At 39.3% G+C, this 27,816-nt stretch overlaps 2 protein-coding genes across 9 annotated transcripts; one reads left to right on the top strand and one right to left on the bottom strand.

Moving 5' to 3' along the window:
• Positions 1-390: 390 nt before the first annotated feature.
• On the bottom strand, positions 391-17,087 carry spns3 (SPNS lysolipid transporter 3, sphingosine-1-phosphate (putative)). Of its 8 annotated transcripts, none has more exons than XM_077240725.1 (13): positions 16,735-17,087; positions 15,289-15,538; positions 15,132-15,197; positions 7,139-7,275; positions 6,774-6,925; positions 5,427-5,493; positions 4,710-4,852; positions 4,266-4,418; positions 3,684-3,873; positions 3,175-3,240; positions 2,810-2,908; positions 2,315-2,486; positions 391-1,086 (listed from the first exon to the last, which is right to left on the bottom strand). In XM_077240725.1, exons 2-13 carry the CDS (start codon positions 15,494-15,496, stop codon positions 1,043-1,045), a joined length of 1,497 nt encoding a protein of 498 aa, XP_077096840.1. In that variant the 5' UTR covers positions 15,497-15,538; positions 16,735-17,087; the 3' UTR covers positions 391-1,042. The 8 variants fall into 8 exon arrangements, with proteins under 8 accessions (XP_077096840.1, XP_077096846.1, XP_077096841.1 ...); XM_077240731.1 differs by having other exon boundaries at positions 7,139-7,262; XM_077240726.1 differs by lacking the exon at positions 15,132-15,197 and adding an exon at positions 12,956-13,021.
• Positions 17,088-18,214: 1,127 nt separating this feature from the next.
• On the top strand, positions 18,215-27,208 carry ube2g1a (ubiquitin-conjugating enzyme E2G 1a (UBC7 homolog, yeast)). The gene is made up of 6 exons (XM_077240724.1): positions 18,215-18,408; positions 20,189-20,291; positions 23,372-23,469; positions 24,341-24,519; positions 24,676-24,799; positions 25,695-27,208. The coding sequence occupies exons 1-5, from the start codon at positions 18,363-18,365 to the stop codon at positions 24,760-24,762; spliced, it is 513 nt and encodes a 170-aa protein (XP_077096839.1). The 5' UTR covers positions 18,215-18,362; the 3' UTR covers positions 24,763-24,799; positions 25,695-27,208.
• Positions 27,209-27,816: the final 608 nt, after the last annotated feature.

Genomic DNA, 27,816 nt, shown 5'->3' with positions numbered 1-27,816 from the left:
GTGTGCAACCGTTACCGCCTAATGAGTGGGCGTACTATTACACACATTTTTTATTGTTAAAAAGAAAAAAGTTAGCAACCCATTTTTTAAATATATTTTTGCTATTAAATTCTGATGTTTATTTAATGTTTATTGTGTTTAAGTTGCTATATCAAACAATTCAAGGTTTTAATTAGCACTTAGACCTATCTTACATTTTGATAACAGGGTTGAATAAAGGATTCATGGTTTGGCTTAGTAATACTACATCTGTTCAGGTCATGAATGTTTTGCAGTCAACGGGTGCTGGTGGTTTAAACTTGAGTATATTCTGCTACCTACTGTTGCTTAAGGGTATGACAGAATTTAACTACTGTATGTGGAAATTACACTGCAGCCAAAACATAAAAATAAAAGCATATACATTTATTTAAAAGCTTTTTTGTACAAAAAGAAATTTAAAAAATTATATAAACAATACAAACAAATGTAAAAGTACAATAAAAATGACATTTAAATGACCTATAAAATGCTAAAATTATCCAGTCTCAGGACTAATTTGGCACATACAGTATTTCAAGATTTAAGTTTTAGTCCAGGAGGGGATGTTCTCTCCCCTTGTTCCCCTGAGGCTCTCATTAGTAGCACACAGCTGCTGAGAGAAGAAAGCAGGCCGAACGCTTCTAATGACAAGTACATGATATGCTGTGTCAACATTTTTTTGTTTAGCATAAATGGGTGAAAACGGCAAAAAACATAGCAGGCAGTTTAATTTCCCTTATGGAAAATATGTAAGCAAGACAATAAGTTACACATACAGTAGGTGTGAGTCATGACTAATTCAAACATGTTTAAAACATAAAAACGCATTCTAGTGCGTTTGTTTTTCTCAGTAAGATGCCAGTCCAGTGTTTTAGTGATGTAAACTTGTACATTCCACGTATCCGGTCACAATGCATGCTCATTGTCATTTGAAAGTTTCTAAAATATGTCCATGTCTCATTTACAAGCACTTGCTTGATGTAGCAAAGCTCATCCAAGGTCTTGGTCGGTGTGTAAAAGGTCACAGTGACTCTGTGGATGTCTCCGGTGGTGCAGGAGCCTGTCCTGAATTGAAGAAGACAGAAAGGAAAGAAAATTATTCAAATATATGCTTTTATGTACCGCTATGGAGTAACATCCAAAACCAGCTTCAAGATAGCATAAAATGTGACAGCGTTTCACATTTTAAAACGGGTTCTTTGGACTGTGATATTATTAGAGTTCGGCCCTCAGTAAAACAGAAATATTGACAAGAACAGAAAGAGCTGCAGTAAACAGTATCTTCCGTTCTAAACAAGCATTGTGCCGGTATGAACAGTTTTTAACACATCTCTGGTTAATCTTACTTACATCTGTTTACTACTAATAGTTTTACTTTCTTTATAGATATAAGAGAATACATGGTAATATACATGAAAATAAAACAGAATATTTGATGATTTGTAAGCTTAAAACAAAGAAACAGTGCCATAAAATAATTAAGGAAAAGTTCAGATTTTGCAAATGTTTGATAATATACCTTGTATATGCACTACTGTTCAAAAGTTTGGGGTCCTTAAGATTTTTAAATTGTGAAATAGTATCACACTTTAAAATAACCATTTTCCATTTTAATATATTTTAAAAATGTAATTTATTCCTGCGACGACAAAGCTGAAATTTCAGCATCATTACTCCAGTGTCACATGATCCTTTAGAAATCATTCTAATATGCCGATTTGCTGCTCAATAAGCATTGTGTTTGTCAGGATGAATAATAATAAATAAATACATAAAAAATATATAGGCCTTTGTCCCAGACTCAACTTTGAGACTTGTGTAAAAATTTAACACGCGTTTCGGCACAGATTTGGTCACGGTGTAATCTTTTATACTTTGTCTCTAGCTAGGATGTGTTATCATCTGTGCCAAGTGTTGGCTAATAGAGGCCATTAGGTGTGTTTAGAATAAACATACAATTGCAACAGCAAAGCTTGTGAACTAAAATGACAATTAATTTTTCACATTTAAATAAACTTTTTATATTTAATCATTTAATAGCTTGACATACCAGCTTTTGTTTCAAATTAATCAATCATTTTAATTGCCGATTTTTAATGTCCCTTTTTTACTTATTGTTTGTCTTTTTTATCTGCCAACTACTGGATGTGTCTTGCATTCATTAAACGCTTTATATTTATTCATTTTTAACATCGAATTGGCTGATCATGTCCAAGAACATACAATCATTATCTGAAGGCACCAAGAAGACAGACAGTTTGGACAGTCTGTAATTACAATAGCCTGTTATTACCTGAAGTGAGCAGTTCTGCTGCTTTCCTGTCCTCTTTGATATACAGAGAAGTCATTAGGAAAAACAGGCCTCCCAAAACCCCAATGAAGGGGCACAGAAGAAAGCTATATTCCAGTCTATGGAAGTCCCAGCTGAGAGAGTCTGGCTTATACTTACGCAGAGCATCTGAGATCTGAAAGAAAAATAAACAAATGTTTTTATTTATATATATATATAGTGCTGTCAAATTGATTAATCGCATTTAAGATAAAACTTTGTATGTATAATATATGTATACATATTAATACAGTATATGCTATGCAATTAATCGTTATTAATCATTTCAATAGCACTGCACTGTATTAAAGCCATTGTAGTTATGCCAAAATAATGCACAAGGTGCAATTTTGTATCCAGTAGTGCCATGTGTTCTATAGCACTTCTGGATAGTGACAGCATAGCCTTTGACCCTACTGCTATTAAATGTGAAAGTATTGTGGATTCAAATATGCTTACCGCACCAATAAGGTAAGGACTTCCCGCATCTCCAAGAAGATGACAGACCATAATCTGTAAGGCCTCAGCTGTACCTCTTCTAGTAGGCACGACAACATACTAAAAACAATATGAATATAATTTAAATGATGCCTTTTACACGCAACATTTTTCAGCAATTCAATCTAATCACACACTGGAAACAATAAATCCCTGTTCTCAACGTTTCTATATTTAATCATAATGGAATTTTACTTTTATGCTATTAGCTTTATTGAATCACTTAGCAGGTTTTCACATGCTTGTCGCCCTGCGCTAATTAAAAAGAGTTTTTTTCCATTTCTGCACTTTTTTTAATGTTGTATTGAGAAGTGTAAACCTCTCACCAGCAGAATGTCCGCCAGAAGAGCCCAGTTGAGGGACAGCAACAACTCTCCAATTGCAATGAATGTCTGTAAAAATGGCACAAACATAAGAAACACACAGTATATTTAGAGAGCATATCGCAACCTGGTGGTCACACTGTGCCATAACAGCAAATACTCTGTGTTGTTCTGTATGCACTCAATGTCCCTAATAGGATGAGCAGAAGTCAAGAAAAATTCGCGACCGAAATTAACTTATACTAAAGCAAAATATTGAGTAGTTATTGTCTGATAAAACATTAAAAACTCCGTGGAGGTTGAGTAGTGTAGAGAGGGCAGCCGCGAGCTCAGTGAATGAATGTGCAGGCAGCCAGTGGTAAAGAAGTGATTGATTTGTCGCGGCCAAAAATACTTCGGCAATGAACAATTACTACATATTAGACTACAATTTACCAATTTTAATATTAACACAGATACTGAATCACAAAATAAACCTGTCAAACGCAGAAACGTGTCTGAGCTTTGCTTACATAAGTGGCCGGGATGCTGGTGCCTGCCAGGACGATGGCAATGAAAAAGCAGGGGGAGGAGCTGAGCATGCCAAAAGCACAGATGAGAGGGTCTGCATTCGGGAATCTGTCTCTCAGCTTCTTTGATATGTAGGTGCCCAGAAACACTCCCACAACACCTGTCACCACTGTGATTGCTCCAAAAATGTAACTTTCACAAGAAAAAAGAAGAAACAGTATGATATTACTCAAATTTGGCCTCAGTTTCAGAAAAAATGTTTTATTCCTCATAGGAACTACCAGACCAGTCTGACTAGTCAAACTGATAAATACTCTCTCAACTCAGTTTGGAGGTACAAATGGCTAAGAAACATACTTAATCAGATATATTGACAGGATTGTGAGAGCAAAAACAGCTGCAGTAAACAGTATGTGCCATCTAAGCAAGGAACAAGCAGATATGAACACTATCACAGAGGAAGTCTCTGCCGTTTAACCAATCTTTGGCTAATCTCACTTTTACTAGTCTACTGCTAACCTCAGTTTTCCATTAAGACCCGTTCAATTATATCAAGTCAGAAAGCATCAAGAAACTTGCTGTACCTGTCTAAAGGGTTACAGGGCTCTTCACTACAAGGTGGTCTGAGACCCTGTGTAACCTGTGCACGAGACAGAAAGTTGGGGGTCCAGAAGGCCAGAGCTCCTGTGACAAAAGCCATGGCAGTCACGCCAAGAGAAGACCAGACAAAACTCCGACTGGAAGGAGGGCACAGAACAAAACAATAAAAAAGGTAAACTTTGCAACAACCTTTAATAAGTGAAAACCCTTAGAGCAGTGGTTCTCAACCTTTTTGACCTGAAAGGCCTCCATTGTCCAATACAATATTTGAAGCCCACCCCCCACCCCATTTTTATTAATAAAGTTATATTACTTTTTAGTTTTTTTTATGCAATTAAAAAAATAAGCTTTGAAGATTGTTGTGAGCACATGCAGATTTAAACCAAATGAACATTTAATGTAGTGTGGGTCTTTAAAATGTGACCTACTTCTTCCAGAGGTACTTGACATCCTCAATGTAAGAGGTACTTTCCAACGTTGCTCCTCCCTGGGTGTCCGAGGCTCCACGAGGAGGATTGGGAATCAGAAACACAAGGAGCAGCAGACCCAGTCCTCCCAGAGCAGGACTGAACTATATCAGAAGAAAAACTCAAACAATATGCTCAACTTTCTTTAATAAATGTGGAAGGTAATTGTCTTGATTATATTACTCAAATAAATGCTTACATAACAAAGCCACTAAAATAATCATCACTGATGTACATAATCTTGTAAAAATTATATTTTTACATAATGCATTTCAATGATGGAAAGACAACAAAACATCTTCAACTTTGGTTTAAGTTAACCCTGATATTGCAATTTTGTTTAATACATTTAATTTTTTTCTGTTTGAGACCTAATAATTGCCAGACTCTCTGCAATACTGCTTTGGACCCCCTGTTTAAGACCCCTGTTTTACTGGGAACAGAGCATATAAACTGGTTAAAACTATTCCACTTTAAAGTGAACTTTTTAGCTTGAATATAGAACAGATATGCCATATAGGAATCCAAGGAAGGAAATCCAATTAGACCCTTAAAATATAATGCAATGCAGAGCCTATTTTATACCTGGCTACATTTCAGTTGATTGCATGATAACAAGTTTAGATTATTAAAACTAAAACGGTAAAGTTAACATTTACAAAATATATATTTTCTTACCCTCAGGGCCCAACGCCAATCCCCTGTTGCATTAGCTATAGTTGCTCCCATTATATATCCTAGACCACTAAATAAAAATAATTAAAAAAAAACTTCCGTCAGAAAGCGTAAAAAGATTCAACAAAAGTCTTGTCAACATGCAGGAAACATTGTATAGTATATATAAAAATCCACACAAGTTTTGGGGGTAAATAATTACAAGTATGTGAGTTATGTAATCAGACTACTTTTTCAAGTAAAAAAAGTAGCAAGTTTTTTTTGTTATTAAAAAAAAACACCAAGCAAGGTGACAAAAAGTAACTCAAAAGTAACTTAACATTACTTAAAAGTAAGTACTGCAATCAGTTTTTAAGGGAGTAACGTAATATTGTAACGCATTACTTTTAACAGTAACTTTCCCCAATGCTGGCCAAATAGTACCGATTTTATACAACAGTTTAAGAAACAAGAGGCTTGTTCTAAACAAACCACAACAGAATTAACTCTGTGCCTCATATGGATGGCTGCGCCCTTAAGAGTTCACATTTGTCTGCAACATACGTCAATGAGGATGTCTTATTTCTGAAAAGTAACCATTATAAAACTGTTATTCCTTGTGAGTCGTAAATTACTGTAATTCCTTTCTTACTTTGCAGTGTAATGGTCATTTTCTCTTAAATGAGCCTCGACAGTTTCTGAATTAATCAGTACTTCAAACAAATTAGTTAGAATGACTCAATGAGACAGTTGTTTCGCTCCTGAATGAGTACATCATTTGAATAAACGAGTCGATGACACACACAGTCACACACAAAGACAGTCACTTGTCATCCCTACTGGCATAAAGATGTAACCTGCAGAAAGAGCTACTGCATCTACACTACTAAAGGACAGACTGACAGTAAGTCTGGAACATGGAAACACAGACAAGCAAAGCATGATTATTTTTCCCCAAAACAAGTTCAGCGCAAATTCCACCCTGCACCCAATTTCTTTGGTGATGGTTAAGGTGTAGGGTAGGGTTAGGGGCTAGTATTTGTTTTAACATTGTGTAGGCAAAAAGCACTGTTTTACATGACCAATGAAATCTTTAGAATCGGCTGAAGAGCAGAGTTTGCTCTGACCTGGGCTGCATCTTAAGCATAAGTTGATCATAGGACCATTGCCATCAATGGTCTCTACGATCAACTTGCAATACTTTTGGGAAATGCTGCCCTGGTCATACAAATGGTTAAAAGTCTGTATATATGCACTTTTAGACTGCCTCTCAGCCCACTATGTATAAATTGTGATATACATGATTATTATTAACTTCTTCAGATCAGAGTATATTTCTCTTTCTCAAATATAGTTTAGTAAGACCTTCACCTTCCGACCGGTATGCAGATATAGAAGAAGGAGATCATGAGAGTTCTTTGGTTGCCAGTGAACAAGTCCCCAATGATAGTAGGAGCTATGGTGGAGTAACTGGCCTCTCCTGTCCCAACCAAGGCCCTCGTCAGGACCAGAATCCAGAAGTGCTGTGGTGAGAATCAAGACAGATCTGTAACTTAAAATAAAAATAAAAATCTGTTCTCTTCCATTTTAACTGTTAAATATAGAAAAATAAAGATATTGTTCAAAAGTAGGCCCTACAGGTACAAAATTAAACAATTACACATTATAAGGGTTGTAAGACTTCACAAAGATTACACTAAAACCCCGGAATTCCCCATAAAGACTTTGTACTATACCGTATTTTTGACGAAAGAGCTGCCCAGTGTTGTGACAATCCACACAATCAACCCAGCGATCATGAGAAGCTTCCTGTCGTAGCGATCTCCAAGGTAACCAAAAACTGGCGCCAACAACATAAAGCTACAGATAAAAACTGTACATATGTTAACATAGGGTTGATGGCAAAGATACACTATACCATTGAAAGTTTGGGATTTTCACGGTGTGGCTGTAACAAGTAAGCACAAGACACAGGAGAATAGGGTCCAAAGGGGCTAAAAGCAAGAAAAACTTGCTTTTGACTAGTCAAGTCACCTACATTTATATAGGCCTAGCACTTTTTACAGTATAGATTGTTTCAAAGCAGCTTAAAAGTGATATGAAAATAATGTAACAATGATTGTTTTGGCTGTACAGCAGCTCTAGAAGAAAGTCATTGTCCAGCTTAAGTACGTTTTTAATTGATTAATTTCCGTTTTAGGGGCCACTAACATGGTATCGTGAAAACAGAAACCTTTTAATGCGTTATGTGGTTCATTTACACGACAGCACCGTTTGGTGGCCTGAGAACGCAAACTTTGAAATAGGTTCAAAGTGCTAGTTTTTCAAAACTACACCGTTTTCAATATTCGTGTAAACTTAAAAAAACGGGAATCTGTGAAAACGTACTCGGTTACTAACATAACCTCGGTTCTCTCTAGAGAGGGAACGAGTACTGCGTAATATCTTTCGCTATGGGGAAAACCTCTTTTCCACGAGATATTGAAGCCCAAAATTATCCTTAATTTTGAATTAATGTAAAACGCTGTGCAGCAGCATGCAGACATAGGCAAGACGGCTCGCGCGCCTATTGGCTGCCCTGCGGCAACAGCAGCAGCCTATCGAGAGAGGCGCTGCGTGACACCTTATCCAATCGGGGCATTTCGCACCCATTTCGTCACGTCCCGCCAGAAAGGGCGTGGTCTCGCCCTATAAATATAGCTCGATAAGGCTGGTACACTGGTTTTCATCGCCGAAGCGAACCAGAGCTGTGTATGCACGGCAAGATACGCAGTACTCGTTCCCTCTCTAGAGAGAACCGAGGTTACGTTAGTAACCGACTACGTTCTCTTACGAGAGTATATCTCGTACTGCATAATATCTTACGCTATGGGGAACACAATGCAATACGCCGTGCGTGGCGGGCTGTGTTTGTGTGTAGAAATGAACACTGGGCTGTGGCATTTTTAATATACTCATAACACCATCGGCTGTGGCCGGAATACCAGAAAATACACTGCTTATATGATTTTTCTGGGTCGCCGTGGAAACGGCATTTGTGTGCAGGCAAGCGGGCCATGGTACCAGCTTGTTTACTGCAAAATACACTGGAACAGTCGCATTTTCTCGGAACTGAACGAGTGAAAAGTTTGGGTGTAAGTCTGGCTGCGGTGAGACTAAATTTTATCTGCTGCGAGCGCTGGGATCAAACACGGGTCTCCTGTGCAAAGGCTTTGGGTTTCGCCACTGAGCCACAGGGGGAAACAACAAAATCTTAAAATAGCCCGAACAGATCAAGAGCGCCAACACAGTTTTGTGTGTGTCGGCGTTTGTTTGCAGGCGTGCGTGTTATACAACAGGCTCATTGCTGCAATATTTGTCATTTTCAGCCGCTCAAACTAAGAGCTGAGAAATGTTTGATAAATGGAGATTGGTCCGACCTCGGCGGGACTAAAACACACTCTTTCCTTATTTCGCCAGTGACGCACGCCCACGGGGGCATCGAGCAGATAAGAGAGCGTCATCACAGTTCTGTTTGTGTCGGCGTTTGTTTGCAGGCGTGCGTGTTATACAACAGGCTCACTGCTGCAATATTGATATTTTTAGCCGCTCAAACTAAGAGGAGTTGAGAAATGTTTGAGAAATGGAGATTGGTCCGGGCTCAGCGGGACTAAAACACACTCTTTCCTCATTTCGCCGGTGACACACGGCCACGAGAGGCGGGGGCGGGGTGGCATTCTTGTACCGTAAAGAAAGCTAGCCGCGGTTTTGATAATGGCCCGTTTCCCTGACGACTCGCGGGCAGAAGGGGGGGAGGTCCACAGAGCTTGCCCCATCCTCACTGTCCGATGCCAGGATAGAGTAGCTGGTCTTCTCTACAGATGCAGCTATCTAGTCGTCATAATGGCGGAGGCGGCGGCCCGCGGCGGCCGTTGTCCGTCAGTGAGCGACTCGACTGAAGCTGGTGAAGCTGGCGGGCGAACCGGCAAGCTTTCACGGGCTGGAGAAGGCTCAGGGACCCGCTGAGTATGGGGCTTTACGGTGCGGCACTACAGCTGGCGGGAGTGCAGACTCGGAGAAAAATGCCAGGCGAGTCCTCAGAGTCACCATGGCAATAGCTCGCTCAGCGAGCGCGAGAGCTGCATGATCCTTACCCAGGCGGGAAACGCAGATGAAATGGCGGTCCCCGTCGCTGAGTGGGGCTCGGCACGAGCCACAGGAACGAAGCATCTTTAAAAAGACGCTGCTCTTTTAGATAAAGAGAGAGAGAGTGCGAGTCGCGACGGCGAACAAACACTCTCAGCAGAGTTAAAGGATATTGACGCCGGAAAGCGTAGCAGGTACGGCGACTGAAGGCGGCGAGCTGAAGGCCAGCGGCTTCAGGTTCAAGGGCTCGTCCCGCAGAAGGCTTGTGTCGACGGCGCGGCTTCTCACTCTGGATCCAGCGATGCGTTCGCTTCGCTGAAGAGATGAAAATCAGGGTACCAGCCTTATCGAGCTATATTTATAGGGCGAGACCACGCCCTTTCTGGCGGGACGTGACGAAATGGGCGCGAAATGCCCCGATTGGATAAGGTGTCACGCAGCGCCTCTCTCGATAGGCTGCTGCTGTTGCCGCAGGGCAGCCAATAGGCGCGCGAGCCGTCTTGTCTATGTCTGCATGCTGCTGCACAGCGTTTTACATTAATTCAAAATTAAGGATCATTTTTGGCTTCAATATCTCGTGGAAAATAGGTTTTCCCCATAGCGTAAGATATTACCCAGTACGAGAGATACTCTCGTAACAGAACGGTGACGCATGCACATGCGTATTATGCGTTGAGTCTATAAGCAAGCGCTTTTGAATGCATATTTATGTGGTTGTGTAGACTTTTTGTACAAAGTGAAATCTGCAATTACTTGTCTGGCAAGCATAATACAGCGTTTTTAGTGGAATCATTTTGATAACGTTTTCATCTGTACAGAGGAAAAAACTTTTATAAGGAAAATCAAATTGTCCTGTCGATGAGGGCTTCGCAGGAGATAGTCTGGTTCTGTCTCTGATGACACTTCAGGGCTGCATTGTGGTCGTGTCTAGGTGAAGGTCGTTCGCCTGATCTTGATACGGCGCGGATCTGGCTGGTTAATATTAGCGTAGATGCCATTCTTCTTATGATGTAACGAGCACATCAGGTGTTATGGTAAGCGTTCCAGTTAATGCTGCAGTGTTGTGCCTGAACGAGTTTATTGAACGATAGTTCATGAACTCGTTCATATTTTGGGCGAACGTGAACTGAACGTACTGTATTACTGCCTGATGAACGTTACTGTGAACTCGTTCATTCTGGTGTCTGTGAATGGCACGCTCTCTCAGTTTAACTTCTTTCAATAGGGTGCCAGATTTCTTGAAAGCCTTACAGGCGAAAACCCAGATAAAACACACCGTAAACTGGCCTTAATATGTAGCAGAAAAAAAACACCCAATCTGGCAACACCAGCCACCAGTGTCGCACCGCCGCATGCGTCATCAAAACAAAAAGCATCAAGGGGGTGTCGTATGATCATTTAAACGAGTTTTATGACAAGGTCGGTGAGGATGGGAAAAATCTTACATTTCTATGCAAACTTTGCCCGCCGATAAAATAAGTGCTGTCTGTGGTTCTATATGGGTTGTGGCAATAATTTTGAAAAATAATAGCTTGCAGCAACATATGGAAAAATAACTATGAACTGAACTAGTTCATTTTAAAATTTGTGAACTGAGCTTTGAACTAGTTCATGTAGAAAGTGAACTTTCCCAACACTGTCTAGCTGACATAGTTTATGCAGCCTAACAATCATTTCACATGATTTGAATTATAGAAACTATCCCTATGAGGTCATAACAGACCACCAGAATCTGGAATAAAGGCTAAAAGTCTCACCAGGCCCATTGAGCATTATTCTTCACCCAATTACAGTTTACTGTCATCTACTGTCCTGGCACAAAGAATTTGAAAGCGGACACCCTTTCTCGTATTCATGCACCTGATCAACCCAACAGTAATCCAGAGCCAATACTCCCTCCAGCCGCCATCTTCTGTCCTATTCAATGGGCCCTGGACGACCAGATCACAAAAGCAAACCTGCTTCGCCAGGATGTCCTGAGGGATGGATTTAGGTTTCATCTTACGACTGTCCCTCATGGACTCTGTGCACTCTTCCCAGGGGTCCGGTCATCCAAGCAATCAACAAACACTCATCTGCAGCCGTTATTAGTGGCCAGGCATGTCTCAGAAAGTCAACCGCCCTGTCCAAGGCTGTACCACGCATCTTCCTGCAGGAAAGCTCCAGGTACTGCCCATTCCTCGAAAACCCTGGTCACACGTAGGAGTGGATTTCATCACTTCTTCTGAATAATTTACCTGCATCCTGGTGGACGTGGATCAATCTCCAAAGCCTGCTGCCTCATCCCCCTTACAGGATTACCATCGGCTATAGTAACTGTTGAGGCCCTGTTCCCTTACGCGTTTTGCAATAACAGCTTACCTGAGGACATTGTCTTGATTGTGGACCTCAGTTCATCTCCAGAGTATGTAGGGCATTCTTCCATCTCCTAGGTGTGTCAGTGAGTTTAACATCCGGCTACCGCCCACAATTGAATAAGCAGACGGAGCAGAAAGAAACAGGAGATAGGATGCTCCCTGAGATCTTATTGCCATAGCCACCAGCCACCAACACCAGCCAGAGCCACCCAAAACTCTCCACACCAATGGACAACAGGTGAATGGAATAATGAATAAAGGTAATAAACTGGGACAAACTAGGAAAACTAGGTCACACAGACCAACAGGAACAGAACTAAAACACAAATAAACTAAGCCAAAACAGAACATAATATATTTATTTTTTTGAAAGTCGTCTTTTATGGTCATCAAGATCAACAGTAATATTGTGAAATATTATTACAATTTAAAATAACCTAAGTATTTATTTGAAACAAATCTTTTTTTAACATTATAAATTTCTTTACTGACACTTTTGATTAATTTAATGCATTATTGCTGAATAAAAGTATCAATTTCTTCCTAAAAATAAAATAAAAATAAATAAAGTCCAATTTTTCTTTTCACTCGATATTTCATTTTTTTAACTACATGTCATTAGATTTTCCACAGCTTTGTCAAGGCTACAACAGCTATAAAACACGATGCTGCGTAACATGGTGTCAAGTATGGATTATGCAAATCCATGAAACAAATTGTGTATTTTTTTAATGAATGTCAGTACGCCAAATAATCAACCAACCAGCATTTTGGAGATTAGAGCAGACAGAGATCGAGAAAGCATGAAACTGCAAACCAGATCGGCGTTAGATTAGATCATTTAGAATTACTGGTAATTTCAAGTAATGTAAACTCCAGGACTAAATTTAACATACAGTATCTACTTGTGTTTTGCTTAATACCAGGCTTGTTACTAACTTACATAATGACCGTAAAAGACCTATTAGTTCATCTCCAACAAGGATGTACTCTTGTAAAATGAAGTTCTGCAATGTTGTTTTCCTTGTTACTGTTTTGTCAGTGCAATGGGCTACAAATTCATACTGATACCTGTCTGTAGGAGACCTGATGTGCTGTCAGAAATATTGAAATAATTCTGGATGCTAAGCAGCACACCTGGATCAAAATCAGAACAGCATCTGTCGCTATTTTAGAAATTCTGTGAACCATCACAATTGCTTTGGTATAGTGTGCTCACCTGCTATAGAATAACGGTCCATGTAGTTGAGGAGATTGATGTAGCAGAGCACTGCAACTGCGATGTAGGAGCGTCTCTGAGAAATTGAGTTTGTTTGAAAGGAGGATGCAGAAAGTTCCATGGTGACGGAAAGAAAGAAAGAAGAAAAAAACGCAGCAAAAAAACTACCTTTTCGGTTCAGTGTTCTGTCACTTTGTGCCTTTAACAAGGAAGTGCACGACGCAGGAGAAAATACAAATAATCAAAAAGATTTGACAACCACGTAACTTAGGCGAAACAGAACAAAGAACTGAATGAAGACAGGACTTAAATACAAAGCGGAACTAATGAGTTAATTAACTGGACAACAGGTGAACAGAATAATTAATTAAGGGAACAAACTGGCACACACTAGGAAACTAGGTCACACAAACAGGAACAGACCTAAAACCCAAAGCCAAAACAGAACATAACAGATTATAGCAGTTACAGTACCACCAGTGGAGAAACGGGAGACTCAGGGCTGGACGGAACCAGTGATGAAGGGAGATTTAGGGAATACAATCTACCAAATCTAATTCAAAGTCAGAGGCCAGTGGAAGCTCACAATCAGTGGCGGAAGTGTGGGCGGGACTCAATTCCATGCCCTCGAATTCCACAAGAACTCCCTTGGGGACAGGTGTTGTTGGCGGCTCATGCACCTGGTCAAACGCGTCGGCTGGGCTAAGGCTCAGGGGTGGGTAGGGGTATGGTTAAAATTGGTCAGGCTTGTTAACCGTGGCAGGATCTGGCTCCGTGACTGTGGTGGGCAAAGGCATCCGTCCTGTCCAGCGGGGTGCAGGCTGACTGGGCTCGGGGTCTCGAGTGGGGCTTGTGTCGTCCTCCGCAGGGCAGGTGGCGAGTGGTGAAAAGTTGTTCCCTAGCACCCACTCCACAAGTGTGGCGAAGTTGTCATAAGGACCGCTGCCTGGGAAGTGTGCCCTGGACTTGGCACACCAATTCCAAAAAAATCCCTGGTGCGAGACTCCAAGGAGCGGTCCCTCTGCTCCAGGCATAACATGTGAACTACATGGTGACAAGAACCATGGTGATGGAGGGAGGGGAAAAAATAAAAAGGTTGCAAAAAAAACAAACAACACACGGTGGGGCTGTAACAAGGAAGCTTCTGACGCAGGAGAATATAATACGAATGGCATTTAATTCAAAAATCCACAGAAACACTCAAGAAACTGATTTGCCAACTACGTAACTTAGGCGACGTGGAACAAAGAACCAAATGAAGACAGGACTTAAATACACAGAGGAACTAATGAGTTAATTAATTGAACAACAGGTGAATGGGATAATTAGTCAAGGGAACAAACTGGCACACACCAGGAAACTAGGGGGCTGTTTACATGCCACAGTTTTCAACTAAAAACGTAAAACTTTTAATGCGCTTTGGCTGTTCATTTACACGAAAACGGCGTTTTGGGTGCCTGAAAATGCAAACTTTTGAAAACGGGTTTCAAAGTGGAAGTTTTTGAAAACGGTCTCCGTGTAATCAACAAAAACGCAAATCTCTGAAAAAGATGACGTCATGCACATGCGTATAACGTGTTCAGTCTATAGTGTTTCATTCCCGCAATGGCCTGGCCTATGAAACATAATGCAGTGTAACATGGTGTCAAGTATGGACTATGCAAATCCATGAAACAAATTGCGTACTATTTTAAAGACTGTCAGTATGCAGAATAGTCAACCAACCAGCATTTTGGAGATTAGAGCAGACAGAGATTGAGAAAGCATGAAACTGCAAACCAGATCAGCGTTAGATTAGATCATTTAGAATTACTGGTGCTTTCAAGTAATGTAAACTCCAAGACTAAATTGAACATATCTACTTGTGTTTTGCTTAATACCAGGCTTGTTAATAACTTACAAAATGACAGTAAAAGACCTATTAGTTCATCTCCAACATGGACATACTCTTTTAAAATCAAGTTCTGCAATTTTGTCTTCCTTCTTACTGTTTTGTCAGTTCAATATGCTACAAATTCATACTGATACCTGTCTGTAGGAGACCTGATGTGCTGTCAGAAATCTTGAAGTAATTCTGGATGCTAAGCAGCACACCTGGAACAGAATCAGAACAGCATCTGTTGCTATTTCAAGTGACATTCTGTGAACCATCACACCTGCTATGGCTTTGGTATAGAGTACTCACCTGCTATAGTATATCGGTCCATATAGTTGAGGAGATTGATGTAGCAGAGCACTGCAACTGCGATGTAGGAGCGTCTCTGAGAAATTGAGGTTATTTGAACGGAGGGTGCGTCACTTTCTGGTTGCTCAGAGCTCATGGAGCCATAACGTACAGTCGTGTTTGAGCGGAGGCTCAAGCGGGGTTTTGGTCTGTGTTGGTTGGAGGCCATAGTGCTCTCTGACTCTATCGCTACCGAAAGACTTTTTTCCCTCTGTAAGAAGAAAAATGACTTTTAAGCACAGATGGTAAAAGTGCCAAAACATTGTGGTTTTCAAGCCCTCTTATACTGATGAATGATTTGTGAACTATGCCATAAAACTCACATGGCTTCCATGTGATTCCAGGACACTGGACAATTTTTTAAGATTGAAGTAACCATGGCAGCAAGGAAAAGCATGTAGTCGCAATCAATGAACTAGGCTGGTGACAAATGCCTCATATGGAAATAAACACCAAACAGTGTTTTATCAAATAATTTGGTTTAGTTTTGCTGGATTATGAAAACTTAACTTGTATTATGTGCAAAAAAAGCTAATTAAATGCCAAAGGCTTTGTACGAATCAAGTGTCTGGAAGATGTTTACGACCAATGATGCTATTATACTCATTTGTGAAAACAGTGTTTTCAGTGTCAAAACTACCTTTTAGCTCTTATAATATGCCGTGCAAATACCATACAAAGCATTGGTGTTAAAAGGGCTGCCACAACATTTCTGTAGATACAGTAGAATTACCTACTTGTCATTTCATTCATCTCACAAACAAATTTGTCCTTTTAATAGTAATAATTTTGCAATGCATCTGACTTGTTTTTCTGTATGTACTACAGACCTATACATTTTGTGAGAATGGAAAATGTAGACCGGAACTTCTTATCTCAAAGTTGGTTGTGATCTTAGTTGCACCCAGCAAAGCAGTCTTGTTGTCACCAACTCAACCCACGAGCTGATGTTATTGCAGCAGTCCTAATTATGGTCTCACATTTGTCACAGGAAGGGCATCTATTACCTAATAATAATATGACCACTATTATCTTTTTACCTAAAGTAATATGTGTTTCATTGTGCTTGAAGGAAGATTTATAACATTAAACCTTCCTTTTAGTGATAGTCTGAACAGATACTTCCAAATGGGTATCATTAGATCAGTTCAGGTCAGGACTTAGCGGACTGCCAACAACGCCACTGTTGTGGTGATTAGCTGTGTATGACCACCACAGGACAATGCCATATGATTGTTTGGCCTACAACCAGTCTTTTAGACATTGAGGCTATGCTAAATTTTAGTTTTCAGGTTCACATTTTTTATCTATTAATTTGTTCATAAAATGCATATTTCATGAGAAGACCATTTTACCTTGACCATTTCAACAATTTAAGCAACTTGCTAATTCATTTAAGTTACTTACACTTCAGTCGATGTGCTCCAATGTCCAGCGCTGCTCTAATCCATCTTTTTTTCTTTTCTCTTTTGTTGTTTGCTGTGTTCGTTGAGATGTCACTTGTAGAAACAGAAAGGCATTCCTCTGCATATACAGCACACTACAGGGTTATCAAGTTAGAATCAAGCCCTACCCCCTTTTTTCAGGTCACAGGCAGCAGAACAGTTCCTCCTTGTGTTGCGATATAGACCACAAACCAGTAGATTTTCATCTCCATGCTCCCTTCATGCTTTCTGTTTTACACTGATCTGTTACCCAGATCTGCAGGGCTTTTGGCATTATGTTTCACATGAATGCTCTTCCTCTGAAGTCTGAACACCAGGACAGTGAGGGAATTATTCAAATGGAAACCTTATCTTGTATTGTCTACTCAACTGAGACTGAGTGAAGTTTATGACCCTTGTTTTTATACAGTTAACATTTCATACTGTTGGATGCATAGATCATTCTAAATAAGCCATAATCATGTTTACTGGATATAGCTTGCCAGTGAGAGTCTGTATTCAGTTATAGTGGGCCATAAACTCATCATTTCCCCCCACAAAGTTTCTTCACAGCAGAATTGTGAAACTTCAGTATTTTGCTGTCCGATGACGCACAAGTGTTTCATTCTTATGAAATCATCTCAGCCTATACCAACTTCTCCAAAATACAAAGCCTCTGTACATTGTACCATAATATGTAGCCTAATACTGTACTTGTGTACAGTGAGCAGTGACCTCACCACATCTTTTCTGTATTGCTGATTTCAGGTTAGATGAAAAAGTAGGTTGTGGTATGTGTTATAATATGGGTTACCATTATAAAAAGCAGGATGGGTGTCGTTAAATTGTATATTAAATTATATGCCGATCAATAATTATGCAATAGATTAAATGGAATTTTATATTAGCCTACTCTTTACTGTCGCCCAGTGGTTGAATGACACTGTAGGCTACTGTCCATAAAATCAAAAACTTTACACCTAAACTGGGTTACAAAAACGAAGAAAACACAACCTAATCAATCACTAAATATACACTAAGTAGCTACAGCATTAAGCTATAAGGAGAAAACATAGGCTGTATGTTACTTAGTGGTGCTTATCGTGTCATCTTGCATTATGAACTTGTTATCCTGCAAACATTCAGAATGTCCTAGCAATTGCCTATTGACGAGTTTTACACCACTCACATTTTGTTCAAAAAATTACATCTAGTTATTATTTTATGGTCTTCTGTGTGAATTTTGGACTGGAATCAAGTTTTCAATAGACTCACTAACAACATAATTAAAATGTACATGTCTAGTTATTATTGTATCGTCTTCTACGTGAATTTTGAACAGTAAAAAACGTGTTCAATAGACTCACACAACAACACAATTGGAGCTTCATAGTATTGAAGCCATCACCGTTTTTAGTCGTGTTTGCTGGGGCATGCGCCAATCCTTTTCTCCTCGCGGCCTCATAGAGAGCAGAGCGCATGCGCACACCGGATCAGAATGTTGAGCAAAACGGACTAGAGAAGAGACGGAAAGACGTGCAAGCCAATTCAAACATATTTTCTCCTTAGCTAAGTGAACGACTGTCGACCTAGAATATAACTTATAAAAACATGACGGAGCCCCAGTCAGCACTGTTACTCAGGAGACAGCTAGCAGGTAATTTTTCAAGGCTGTTGGCAAAGCCAGGCTAACAAGCCGGTGAACATTTAGCCTGTCAATGCAGTCAAGACGGAGGTGTTAGCCGCTAGTTTAGCTGCTAACGAGCGCTGTATTTATTGTGAAGCATTTGTTAGCGAGTTAGCAGCTAAAGTAGCCGGCTAAAGGCTATCTCCGCTGTCTTTTGTTATTTTAAAATGCTGTTTTGGTACGACTTATGATGAAATATTCATCCGAGAGTCGTTAAGATTTAATTAAAATAATACTACGCGTACATTTGTTTGGTTTTATTTAGTTTGCTTTTGTAAATGTATGTCAGGCAGTTGTGTCTGTTATCACTCCGGCGGGGCCGCTCGCTGTCGGCCAGTCCGTGTTTTGACATCTGTGTCCAGACTCCGGACGCAGTTTTCATAGGAGCACCAGGCGTCGGTTATAGTCTCAGGGAAACTGTCATTGGTGCCATTTCCGTTCACCATGTTATCTTGATCCGTCAAACCAGTATTGTTATCACAAGGCGCAAAAGTGAGATTTATAAACCGTAACGTTACATTGTGTACCATGTCCCCGCAGCGGGGCAATCAAATCCCTTTGTTTTTCTAGCTGGCTAACAGGCTAAGCTAACAAATTGATGGTTGCTGTTTGAACACCAGCTCACTGGTACAGAGAGAACTACAGTACAGTCCAGTCCAGCTGTAATCTTCATAACAGATTTACATACTTTATCAACACACAACGTGCTTTTTTATATACGAATTTGGTTATAATAAGCTGTTACTAGAGTCGTTACTACTATTTTGTTTCTCCTGTTCTTTGGCCAATAAACATACTGAGCAACATGATCCGTGAGTGTCAGCTTTACAGAGCTCAAGCCAGAGGATGATATCTCCACTGGGCCCCATTTGAGCAGTGCAGCCAGTGAAGTGAATTGAATTATTTGTAAAAGGGTCAAACTAAGCTGATTATATGAGTTCTCTTCTCAGTTTAAACATGAACATTTCAGATCATGTTAAAAATGTTAGATCTGACTCATGACAGCTGTCTCTTGCTGCATAGACAGCTCAAGCAACTCCATCCCCCCCATTACTCATCTTACACGCTCATAGAGGCAACTCGCCTATTTCTTTCCAAGGGTTGACAGGGTGAGTGGCACCCCGGGTCTGTCATGGCGTCAGGTTCTGCGGTGGCCCTGCTAATTCAGGGGATCGGGGCTGTTTTGGTTGTCTCCTTTCAGCAGGTCCAGCATGGTGAACTCACCGGCCTTGTTCTAAACTCAGTGAACCCTCTGTGGGAACAAAAGCCTCACAACTTCCATTTATGCTGGACTTAAAAGATACAGGGCAGGAAAATGTGGCACTTGTGAGATCTTAATGCGCTCATAAAAATGACATCCATATGAGTGGATTACCCAACTGTCAACTTGTCTTTGTCAACAAGGTGGTCATCCCCAAACCTACAGTGATTTTGTTTTGCTCTCTCTTATAAGAACACAGAAGTTCAGACAGAGCGTCTGAGACCACAGGCACCAATAGACGGACGTTCTTTGGCTTGAGGCTCAGTCAGTTGAACTGATAACAAACAGGCAAATTGCTAATTTCTTGTCTAAAATTCTCCCCAGATGTGAAAACCGTTTTTTGTGTTGTTACTGTTGAGGTCCAACTATTAACACCCATGTGTAAGCACAAATGCACGTAGTGGCCGGAAATGCCACATTTCCTTTTTCTTCTTTCTTCTTTCATCTAAAATAGCTAATCAGTATCTTCATGTTCTCTCTTCCTGACAGAACTAAATAAAAATCCTGTTGAAGGTTTCTCAGCTGGTTTGATAGATGATAATGACCTCTACAGATGGGAAGTGCTAATAATCGGTCCTCCTGATACACTCTAGTAAGTCTTTTTGTTGTCTTATGAAATACCATGTGACATTTTTATTTACAAATGTAAATTATGTTAAAGGATTAGTGCAACCAAAAATGAAAACTTTCATCATTAACAAAGAGTGAGCAGTACAGTTATTCAAAATGTAAGTTCTGTGTTGCTTAAAAGAAATTTTAAGTCATGTAGGCTAGGGCTGTAACGATACGCGATATAAAATCGAAATCGCGATACTCAGGTCCACGATCCTGTATCGCGATGTGAGAAGGCAGAATCGCGATCACACCCCTTCCAACTCCCAGAGTTATCCTTCCTGTCCAGAACCAGGGCTCGAATTTCGGCGCGGGTATTGCGCATAATTCTAATCATTCCCGCAGGTCTCCCATTTATAATGTGGGAAATTCCCGCAATCGTAATCCACACAGATAATAAAATAAAATCATTCTTTTAACAACTATCTTCCAGACGCAATTTCACAAACAGCGTGAGTGTTCAGCGGTGCCGCGCGTCTTCTATCTCTTCTCATAATGTTTTGTGCAAGGCAGGCATCAAGCGCTGCGGCGATAATACACACTCGCGTTTTGGAGTCGGGACCATAGACTGTAAGGTCGGGACATGACGGAATATTCACTTGCACAATCGGGCCAGCAGTGCATCGTGACTGAAGTCTTTTTAAGTCTTACCAGTTTAAACATTCAAGCGATTTTAAACTAATCAGTGCTCGCGCGCTCTCTGAGATTATTTTCTATGCGCACATTCATAGAAAATCCGCCTCAAAAACAGCTGGCTAGTAACTATTTTTCGCGGATTATATTGCTTTAACACGCAAAATTGTCAATTTCGGTCTTTGTGAGTAGGCTATACTCTAAATAGGCTATAGTCGGTTTTGTTTTTAATAAACATAAAACGCATGCCAGTATAATGAACACAGGATCCGTGCACTAGCTCTTAAAGTGACGGCAGCCATATGTGTCTGTCATTAATTTTGTTGTCAAAACAACAAAAGATGGCTTTAAGTTAAAGGAATCAGGATTAATAGCCTATGTATTTAATTTATTCAGGACTAAAATACTACCCAGTGTTATTTTCCATTTGATTACTTTATTCAGTATCTGTATATAAATACTAGTGTTAGACCTATTCAAAAACTTTTCTCTTTAATTGTCTTTATTTGTATCTTTATTCTATTGTATTTATTTGTGCTACTTTTTTCAATTTAATTAAACAATTTAAATCAAGCTTCCTTGTGATGTGTAAATTCTTAACAACAATAGGCTATTACCCCATTGTAAAAATGCAATGAGCGCAAACATTTAGGCAAGATAAATGTAATAATTTTGTTTGGAAAAAATGCCCCCCCTTTCTCCCCTCAAACAAAAAAAATCCCCCCCATGAGAATCATCTAAAGGGGGGATCCCCCTCCTCCCCCCCTCCCCTCCCCTCAGGCCCATGAGAACTACCACATCTTTAAATTACTATTAGTATTATTTGAAGTTAACATTATAAAATAGCCTACGTAGACCTACACCACAAAACTAGTTGAGGATAAATTATTTAAAATTTGGCAATTTCAGCATTATGGACGTGAAATTTGCAGCCAAAACTTGAAATATAAATTCTCAGAAAGTGCATTAAATTAATCCTCAATTGACCGGCAACACGTCCAACATGCAGATGCATATTACGGCACCATCCCGAAATCAATTTAGTTGGAGTACAGAACACAGCCCAAAAGCAGCAGCCTACACTGCCGTATAGTATAATAATTTGCATAGTTATTATTGTTCTTTGGTGTTTAGATTATACAGGTTTTTCCTAATGTTATTTAATAAAAATACCGGTATTTTTTTTCTTCTCTCAAAATCTCTTTTTTTCACCACAAGCCCCGCCCCCTCAAGCCCCGCCCCCGTGATAGAATCGCGATACGAATCGAATCGTGGGTCAAAAATCGTTATACGAATCGAATCGTGGGTTTGGTGTATCGTTACAGCCCTAATGTAGGCATGAGGGTGAGTAAATGATGATGACAGAATTAAATTTTTTGTGTGAACTATGACTTTAATATGAATTTCCCCATGACAAATGCCAGTCTGGTTGTGGTTGTTCTTAAAGGGACATTAAGTAAGAATTACTCCCATCTAGCGGTGAAATTGTATTTTGCATTCAAACGAATTGTGCTCTCCAGCGCCTTGTGTTTTCAAATGCGTGTTGCATCTACGGTAGCTGTTATGTACCAAAAAGCTATGACAGGATGTCTTCTAATAGCACTTCGTCGAGTTTTCCTTCGGGTGAACAGCTTTGTTATTTCAAACAAACTTCAAATTGACACAACGAACAAACGAATGTTACAGTATGAAGTAATGAGTGTCAAAAACATGAACTATTGTTATTAGTAGTTTGTAATTAAGACTGTAACATTGATTTACCTGTCGAGGAGAAAGCAGGACTTCAGCGTCTCTTTTGTATTCTTTCTCCTGCATTAGCTCTTCCCACCGGGAAAAAGCAATCCCGACATTCACTCGTGTTTTTTGTATCCTCTGGTCACGTTTCCTTTTACGATCATTTTTGGTCTGTTTTGGCGAAGAGGATTTCTTATCCAGTGGCTCGGCATAGGTATGGTCCGCCATTAAAAATAAAAGTGACAAGCGCCTCTCACTGCTTTCAGTTACGTCTCGCGTTGTGGAAACCCTTTGGCGTACTTTTTGACCCTCTCTGCTATTATAGTTTTTCAAGATGGCGGAACTACATGGAAGCCTCCGTGGACTTACCCCCCCCCCCCATGTATATAAAGATAATAAATTCTTCGTTTACGAGGATAAATCAGATAATTGGCAGAGGTATTTGTACACCATTGGGGACATATTTATGAATAAAAATATTGATTTTAGATTATAAATTACCTAAAAAGTTACTTATAGTCCCTTTAATGAAGATGTATATGTATACACACACGTTTTAGTGGTGTCATAGGGGATCCTAACTGGCACAGTTTAAGCAGTTGCAGAATATTTTAATACATTACAAAGAATGTACCACCACAATATTGTTTCTGAATAATACTTTAAGTCTGTTATGTTTTTTTCTGTTTACAGTGAGGGTGGTGTCTTTAAAGCTCATCTTACATTTCCCAAAGACTATCCTCTCAGGCCTCCTAAAATGAAGTTCATAACAGAAATATGGCATCCAAATGGTAAGTGTGGGTTCCCACTGGGTATTTCACATTTTTTCTGAGCAGTATTCATCTGCAATGTTTGTATTTAATGTTGTAAAACTGAGAAACATTTTTGTGAGATTTGTTGTTTGCAGATTTCCACAGAATGTAAACATCCCTTATTCAGGTTGCAGAGCCATGGGTGGACCGTGAAGTTCAGCTCCTCCTCTCTGGTTGTAATTTGGGCATAATGGGTGAAGGTTCAACAACATCCTTACCCTACCCATAACTATCCCCCCACCCATTATATCCACCGAGGTGGAGCTGGACTAGGTCAATCTCAACCCATGAATAGCTGGAGGTCATTGGGCTCTGCACTGCAGTGAGCACCATTTGGGCTTTATATAAAAGCTATATTATATTGCACGTACACTGACACCTAGCGTTGTGAAATGCTTTTTGTTGCTTATTCAGAATGTAAATATTGTATTTTACTGGCAAAATGTCTAGTAATGGGACTTGCCTAACATTGTGTGTGTTTTTGGCTGGTCTTCTAATCTTAACTTGTCTGCTCACATTAGGAGACCTCTATATAAAATAAATCGCTTTAAAAAAATATATTGATATGACTGGAGGTTTTTCATGTGAATGTACATGATTTAATTTTTTTTATTAAAGTTATAGGTATATTTTTAAAGGTATATTCTTCTGTGTAATATTTTAATGAGGGAAAAAATATGGAATATACCTAACTATTATTTTGTTGATTTAATAATTCTTTCAGCAACCATATTTTTCTATTTTATTATATGAATAGCAACAGAGAAAAATGGTTCATGTATGTCAAACTGTGTAAGACTGTAATAACTTGCATGCAATCTCATGTCCTGTTTCTGCATTGTGTTTGCAGTTGACAAGAATGGTGATGTTTGTATTTCGATATTGCACGAACCGGGGGAGGATAAATACGGCTATGAGAAACCAGAAGAGCGTTGGCTCCCCATCCACACCGTAGAGACCATTATGATTAGCGTCATCTCTATGCTAGCTGACCCCAATGGAGATTCCCCTGCCAATGTTGATGCAGCAGTAAGTCTGATGCTATCTATTTAATAAATAATATATGCTTCGTATTCCATTGTGGGCATGTTAGCAGAATGTGATGCTGCTGTACTTTTATTCACTTCAGAGATAAATGAGAAATTATGTGTGTATTTATGCATTCATTTTGATCTAATATTTTAGAAAGAGTGGAGGGAAGACAGACATGGTGAATTCAAAAGAAAAGTTGCCCGCTGTGTGAGAAAGAGCCAAGAGACTGCCTTTGAGTGAAAATCATCTAGCAGCTTGTAGCTTCACTATTTTCAGGGTAAGCAAATGGACTTTTACCATCTTGTTTTACTGCTGACGTCTTGTGACCATTTTTTTTAATTCCCCAACTTGACTGACTTATTGAAAACTCACGAGCTCAGAGCCAGGTGATGCAGAGAATTGTTATCGCAAGTTTTAAAGCTATCCCTCAGGTGACTTTTTTTATTAGCATGTTGATTTATTCTGGTCTGTTTTTACCTGTGTTTTTTTTATTTTTATAAAAGGTAAAATGTGCTTTATCTGCATATGAATGTGTAGCACATAAAAAGTCAGGAAATTATTTCTGACATTGCTGATTTGTATAGGGTTAAAAATCACACAACTCCCATGTTGCCTCACTATCCCGTACAGAACTAATCCCCTCAGAATAGGGCTTTTGTCAGTCTGAGTAGAGTTCTGTCATAGTAATGTTGTGGGCTAACCTGTTAGAACAGGTTCACAAGGCTTGTTTAAAAATAGAGGTTCGATGCTAAAGATTATTAGGTAACAGTGGCTCTTTTGTCTGCTTAGCCTATCATAGGTAACTCATAGACCCTTTAGTCCAGAGCATTTCAGTTGGTTGTACTGTTTCCCCCTCGTTCTCACATGATCCTTCAGAAGTCATTCTAATATGCTGATTTGGTGCTCAAGAAATTGTTGTAATATTATTGATATGCTGTCACTTATCAAAAATAATGCATCCTTATTGAATTCAATAAAAAAAAATTGTGCTGACCCCAAACTTTTGAACTGTAGTGTATGTTTAAAGTAAGTTGTTAAGTTTCAAAAGATTGATATTGCTGATGTATGTCACTGACAAAATGAACTGTTGAAAGTTTTAGATGTCTAAAGGTCTATTAGTCTGACATTTGTTGAAATATCTAATCTAATATCTTTGTCTGTGTCTTTCACAGGTCTCCAGTTGAGAAACAATATGGCACTGTTTTCTTGCACTCTACCACCCTATTGCTGGACTGGTTTTCATTGAATGTTGGCAGTAACAGACTGGCATTAATAGGCTGCAATAGAACATAAGGCCATCACAGATGCTGACAGAACACGCCAAGCAAGTGCCAACAAAAAAGAGAAAAAAAAACTTACAAACAATTACGCTTTTTTCCTTCTTTTTTTTCTCCAAGTCTACGAACTGATACAACTTTTCAGGAAGAGATTGTAAAGACGTGTACATAGCACAGACATAAAAACCGGATAATATATAATAACTTGTTCCTATCCATCCAGCAGGACTTAGTACCAAATAAAATAGCAATTCTGTAGTTAGAGTGTGACATCATGTACAGTTCTTGAAGAGTATAGTTCATCTCCTACCCTCCACCTCCTGCTGCCTCACATCTCTTAGTGTGCATCAGATCTGATACAGGTGCAAGTGGCCTCACGTACCCGCCTGTCAGTTTGAACAAAAGTCGCTTAAACTCAATCCAGTTTTAGGGTGGGGATGGAAGGGGTAAGCTATAATTAGACCTCAAAGCATGCTCGTCATGTTGGATGGCTTTCTCACTCGGGACACTTCAGGTAAAAATAGCTGTAAAGCACGTCATTTTCTTATTAATTAGGTATTTGAAGGTATTTCTCTGATTTGCTTTTTAAAAGGGGTTGGTTGGGATGGGTGGGTGCTCTTATTTAGGCTGAAAGGAAGGATGTCTGCATTCTGAGTGTCAGGTTCTCATCTTTTCTCTTGTTTTGTCCGTTTGAGGCGGGAAGGGAATGGCAAGGAAACCCATCAGATGTGATTTTCTTTTTTTCCCCTGCATGTTTTAAGTTCTCGTTTGTTTTCAAAAGTGCCTCCAATTTAAATCGCTTGGTTTGTTACGTGCCCTGCATCAAACGGGAGCTAAAGGGAGGAACATGTTTAAGAACTGCTTAATATCCTCTCAAGTTTGTGTGTATGTGTAAGGTTTTTTTTTTTTCATAACCTTTGTACCAGCATTCTGAATTATTTGGTGTAGCAATAACTGTGTTGCCCACTTTGCGAGGACATCCTAAAATTGGATATTCATGTAAGATTTCTAGTAAAGATTCTCCCTTGTATCAGAGCAGGTTTTTTTGTGTGTTTGCTCAACATCTCTTTTGTGTGGTTTCTTTGATAGGTTTCTTAGCCATGCTTTAAATGTAGATTTCTTGCTAACAGTTTCTGGGATTTCAGATGAGGTGTATGTGTTTAAGGGTGAGTGAGCATTAAGTGTTATGCAGAGGTGTGTGTGTGTGCGTGTGCGTGCGCGTGTGTGCATGCCTGTATCCCATCCTCTCTCCCACAATCTTTAATTCTCTGGTTAATTTTATTCTGGCTCTGACAGACTACTGCAATTCTTTTGCCTAATGTACAAAGACAAAATACCGATGTATATTTTTCATGTTATGAAAATTGTCACCTCTAGTGAGTTCTTCTAAAATATAATTTTTTCCAATACTTGTGTGCTGTCTGTGTTCAGTTCAAAGTATTACCACAAATCTGGATGTGAAAGGACACTCATCCATTCATCAATACCAGCATAACTACAAATGTATTTGCTTTTCATTAAAAATATACTTCTCAGAACATGGCGGTCTTATATAAACCACTGGGTAAAAAGTGTATCTACCGTTCTGTAGTTTTAAAAACATCTATTTGGGCAAGTGTGATTTTAGTATTTATATACTATTATAGTATTTACATTTTAAATTTGTTTTATTTTTCATATTTTTATTTTAGTTTAAGTAATTTCACATGCTTTGTTATTAGTTTTGTTATATTTCTATATAGCTTTAATTTTGTTTTTAAGCTAAAAATCATCTTAGTGCGTAAACGTATAAGTTAGTTGTTAAGGGGAAATTTGTAATTTTCTTTTAAGCCTTTCAGCTATTTTAATTTTTATTTCAGGTCATTTAATTTCAATTTCTGAAAACAGGTTTGAATAGTTTTGTGTTAGCTAACAATAACAACACTGGTTAGAAGGACAATGGGAAATATTGATTGGCCATCACAAGGACAAATTGAATTGTACAAAATTTGGATGTGCAAATCCTGATCCCTAATAT

The sequence above is a fragment of the Siphateles boraxobius genome, unplaced genomic scaffold (genome assembly GCF_051911475.1).
Source record: "Siphateles boraxobius isolate OS27281-9 unplaced genomic scaffold, OSU_SipBor_1 24, whole genome shotgun sequence".
In the NCBI taxonomy this organism is placed as follows: Eukaryota; Metazoa; Chordata; class Actinopteri; order Cypriniformes; family Leuciscidae; genus Siphateles; species Siphateles boraxobius.
This window is presented reverse-complemented; position numbering and strand designations above follow the sequence as displayed.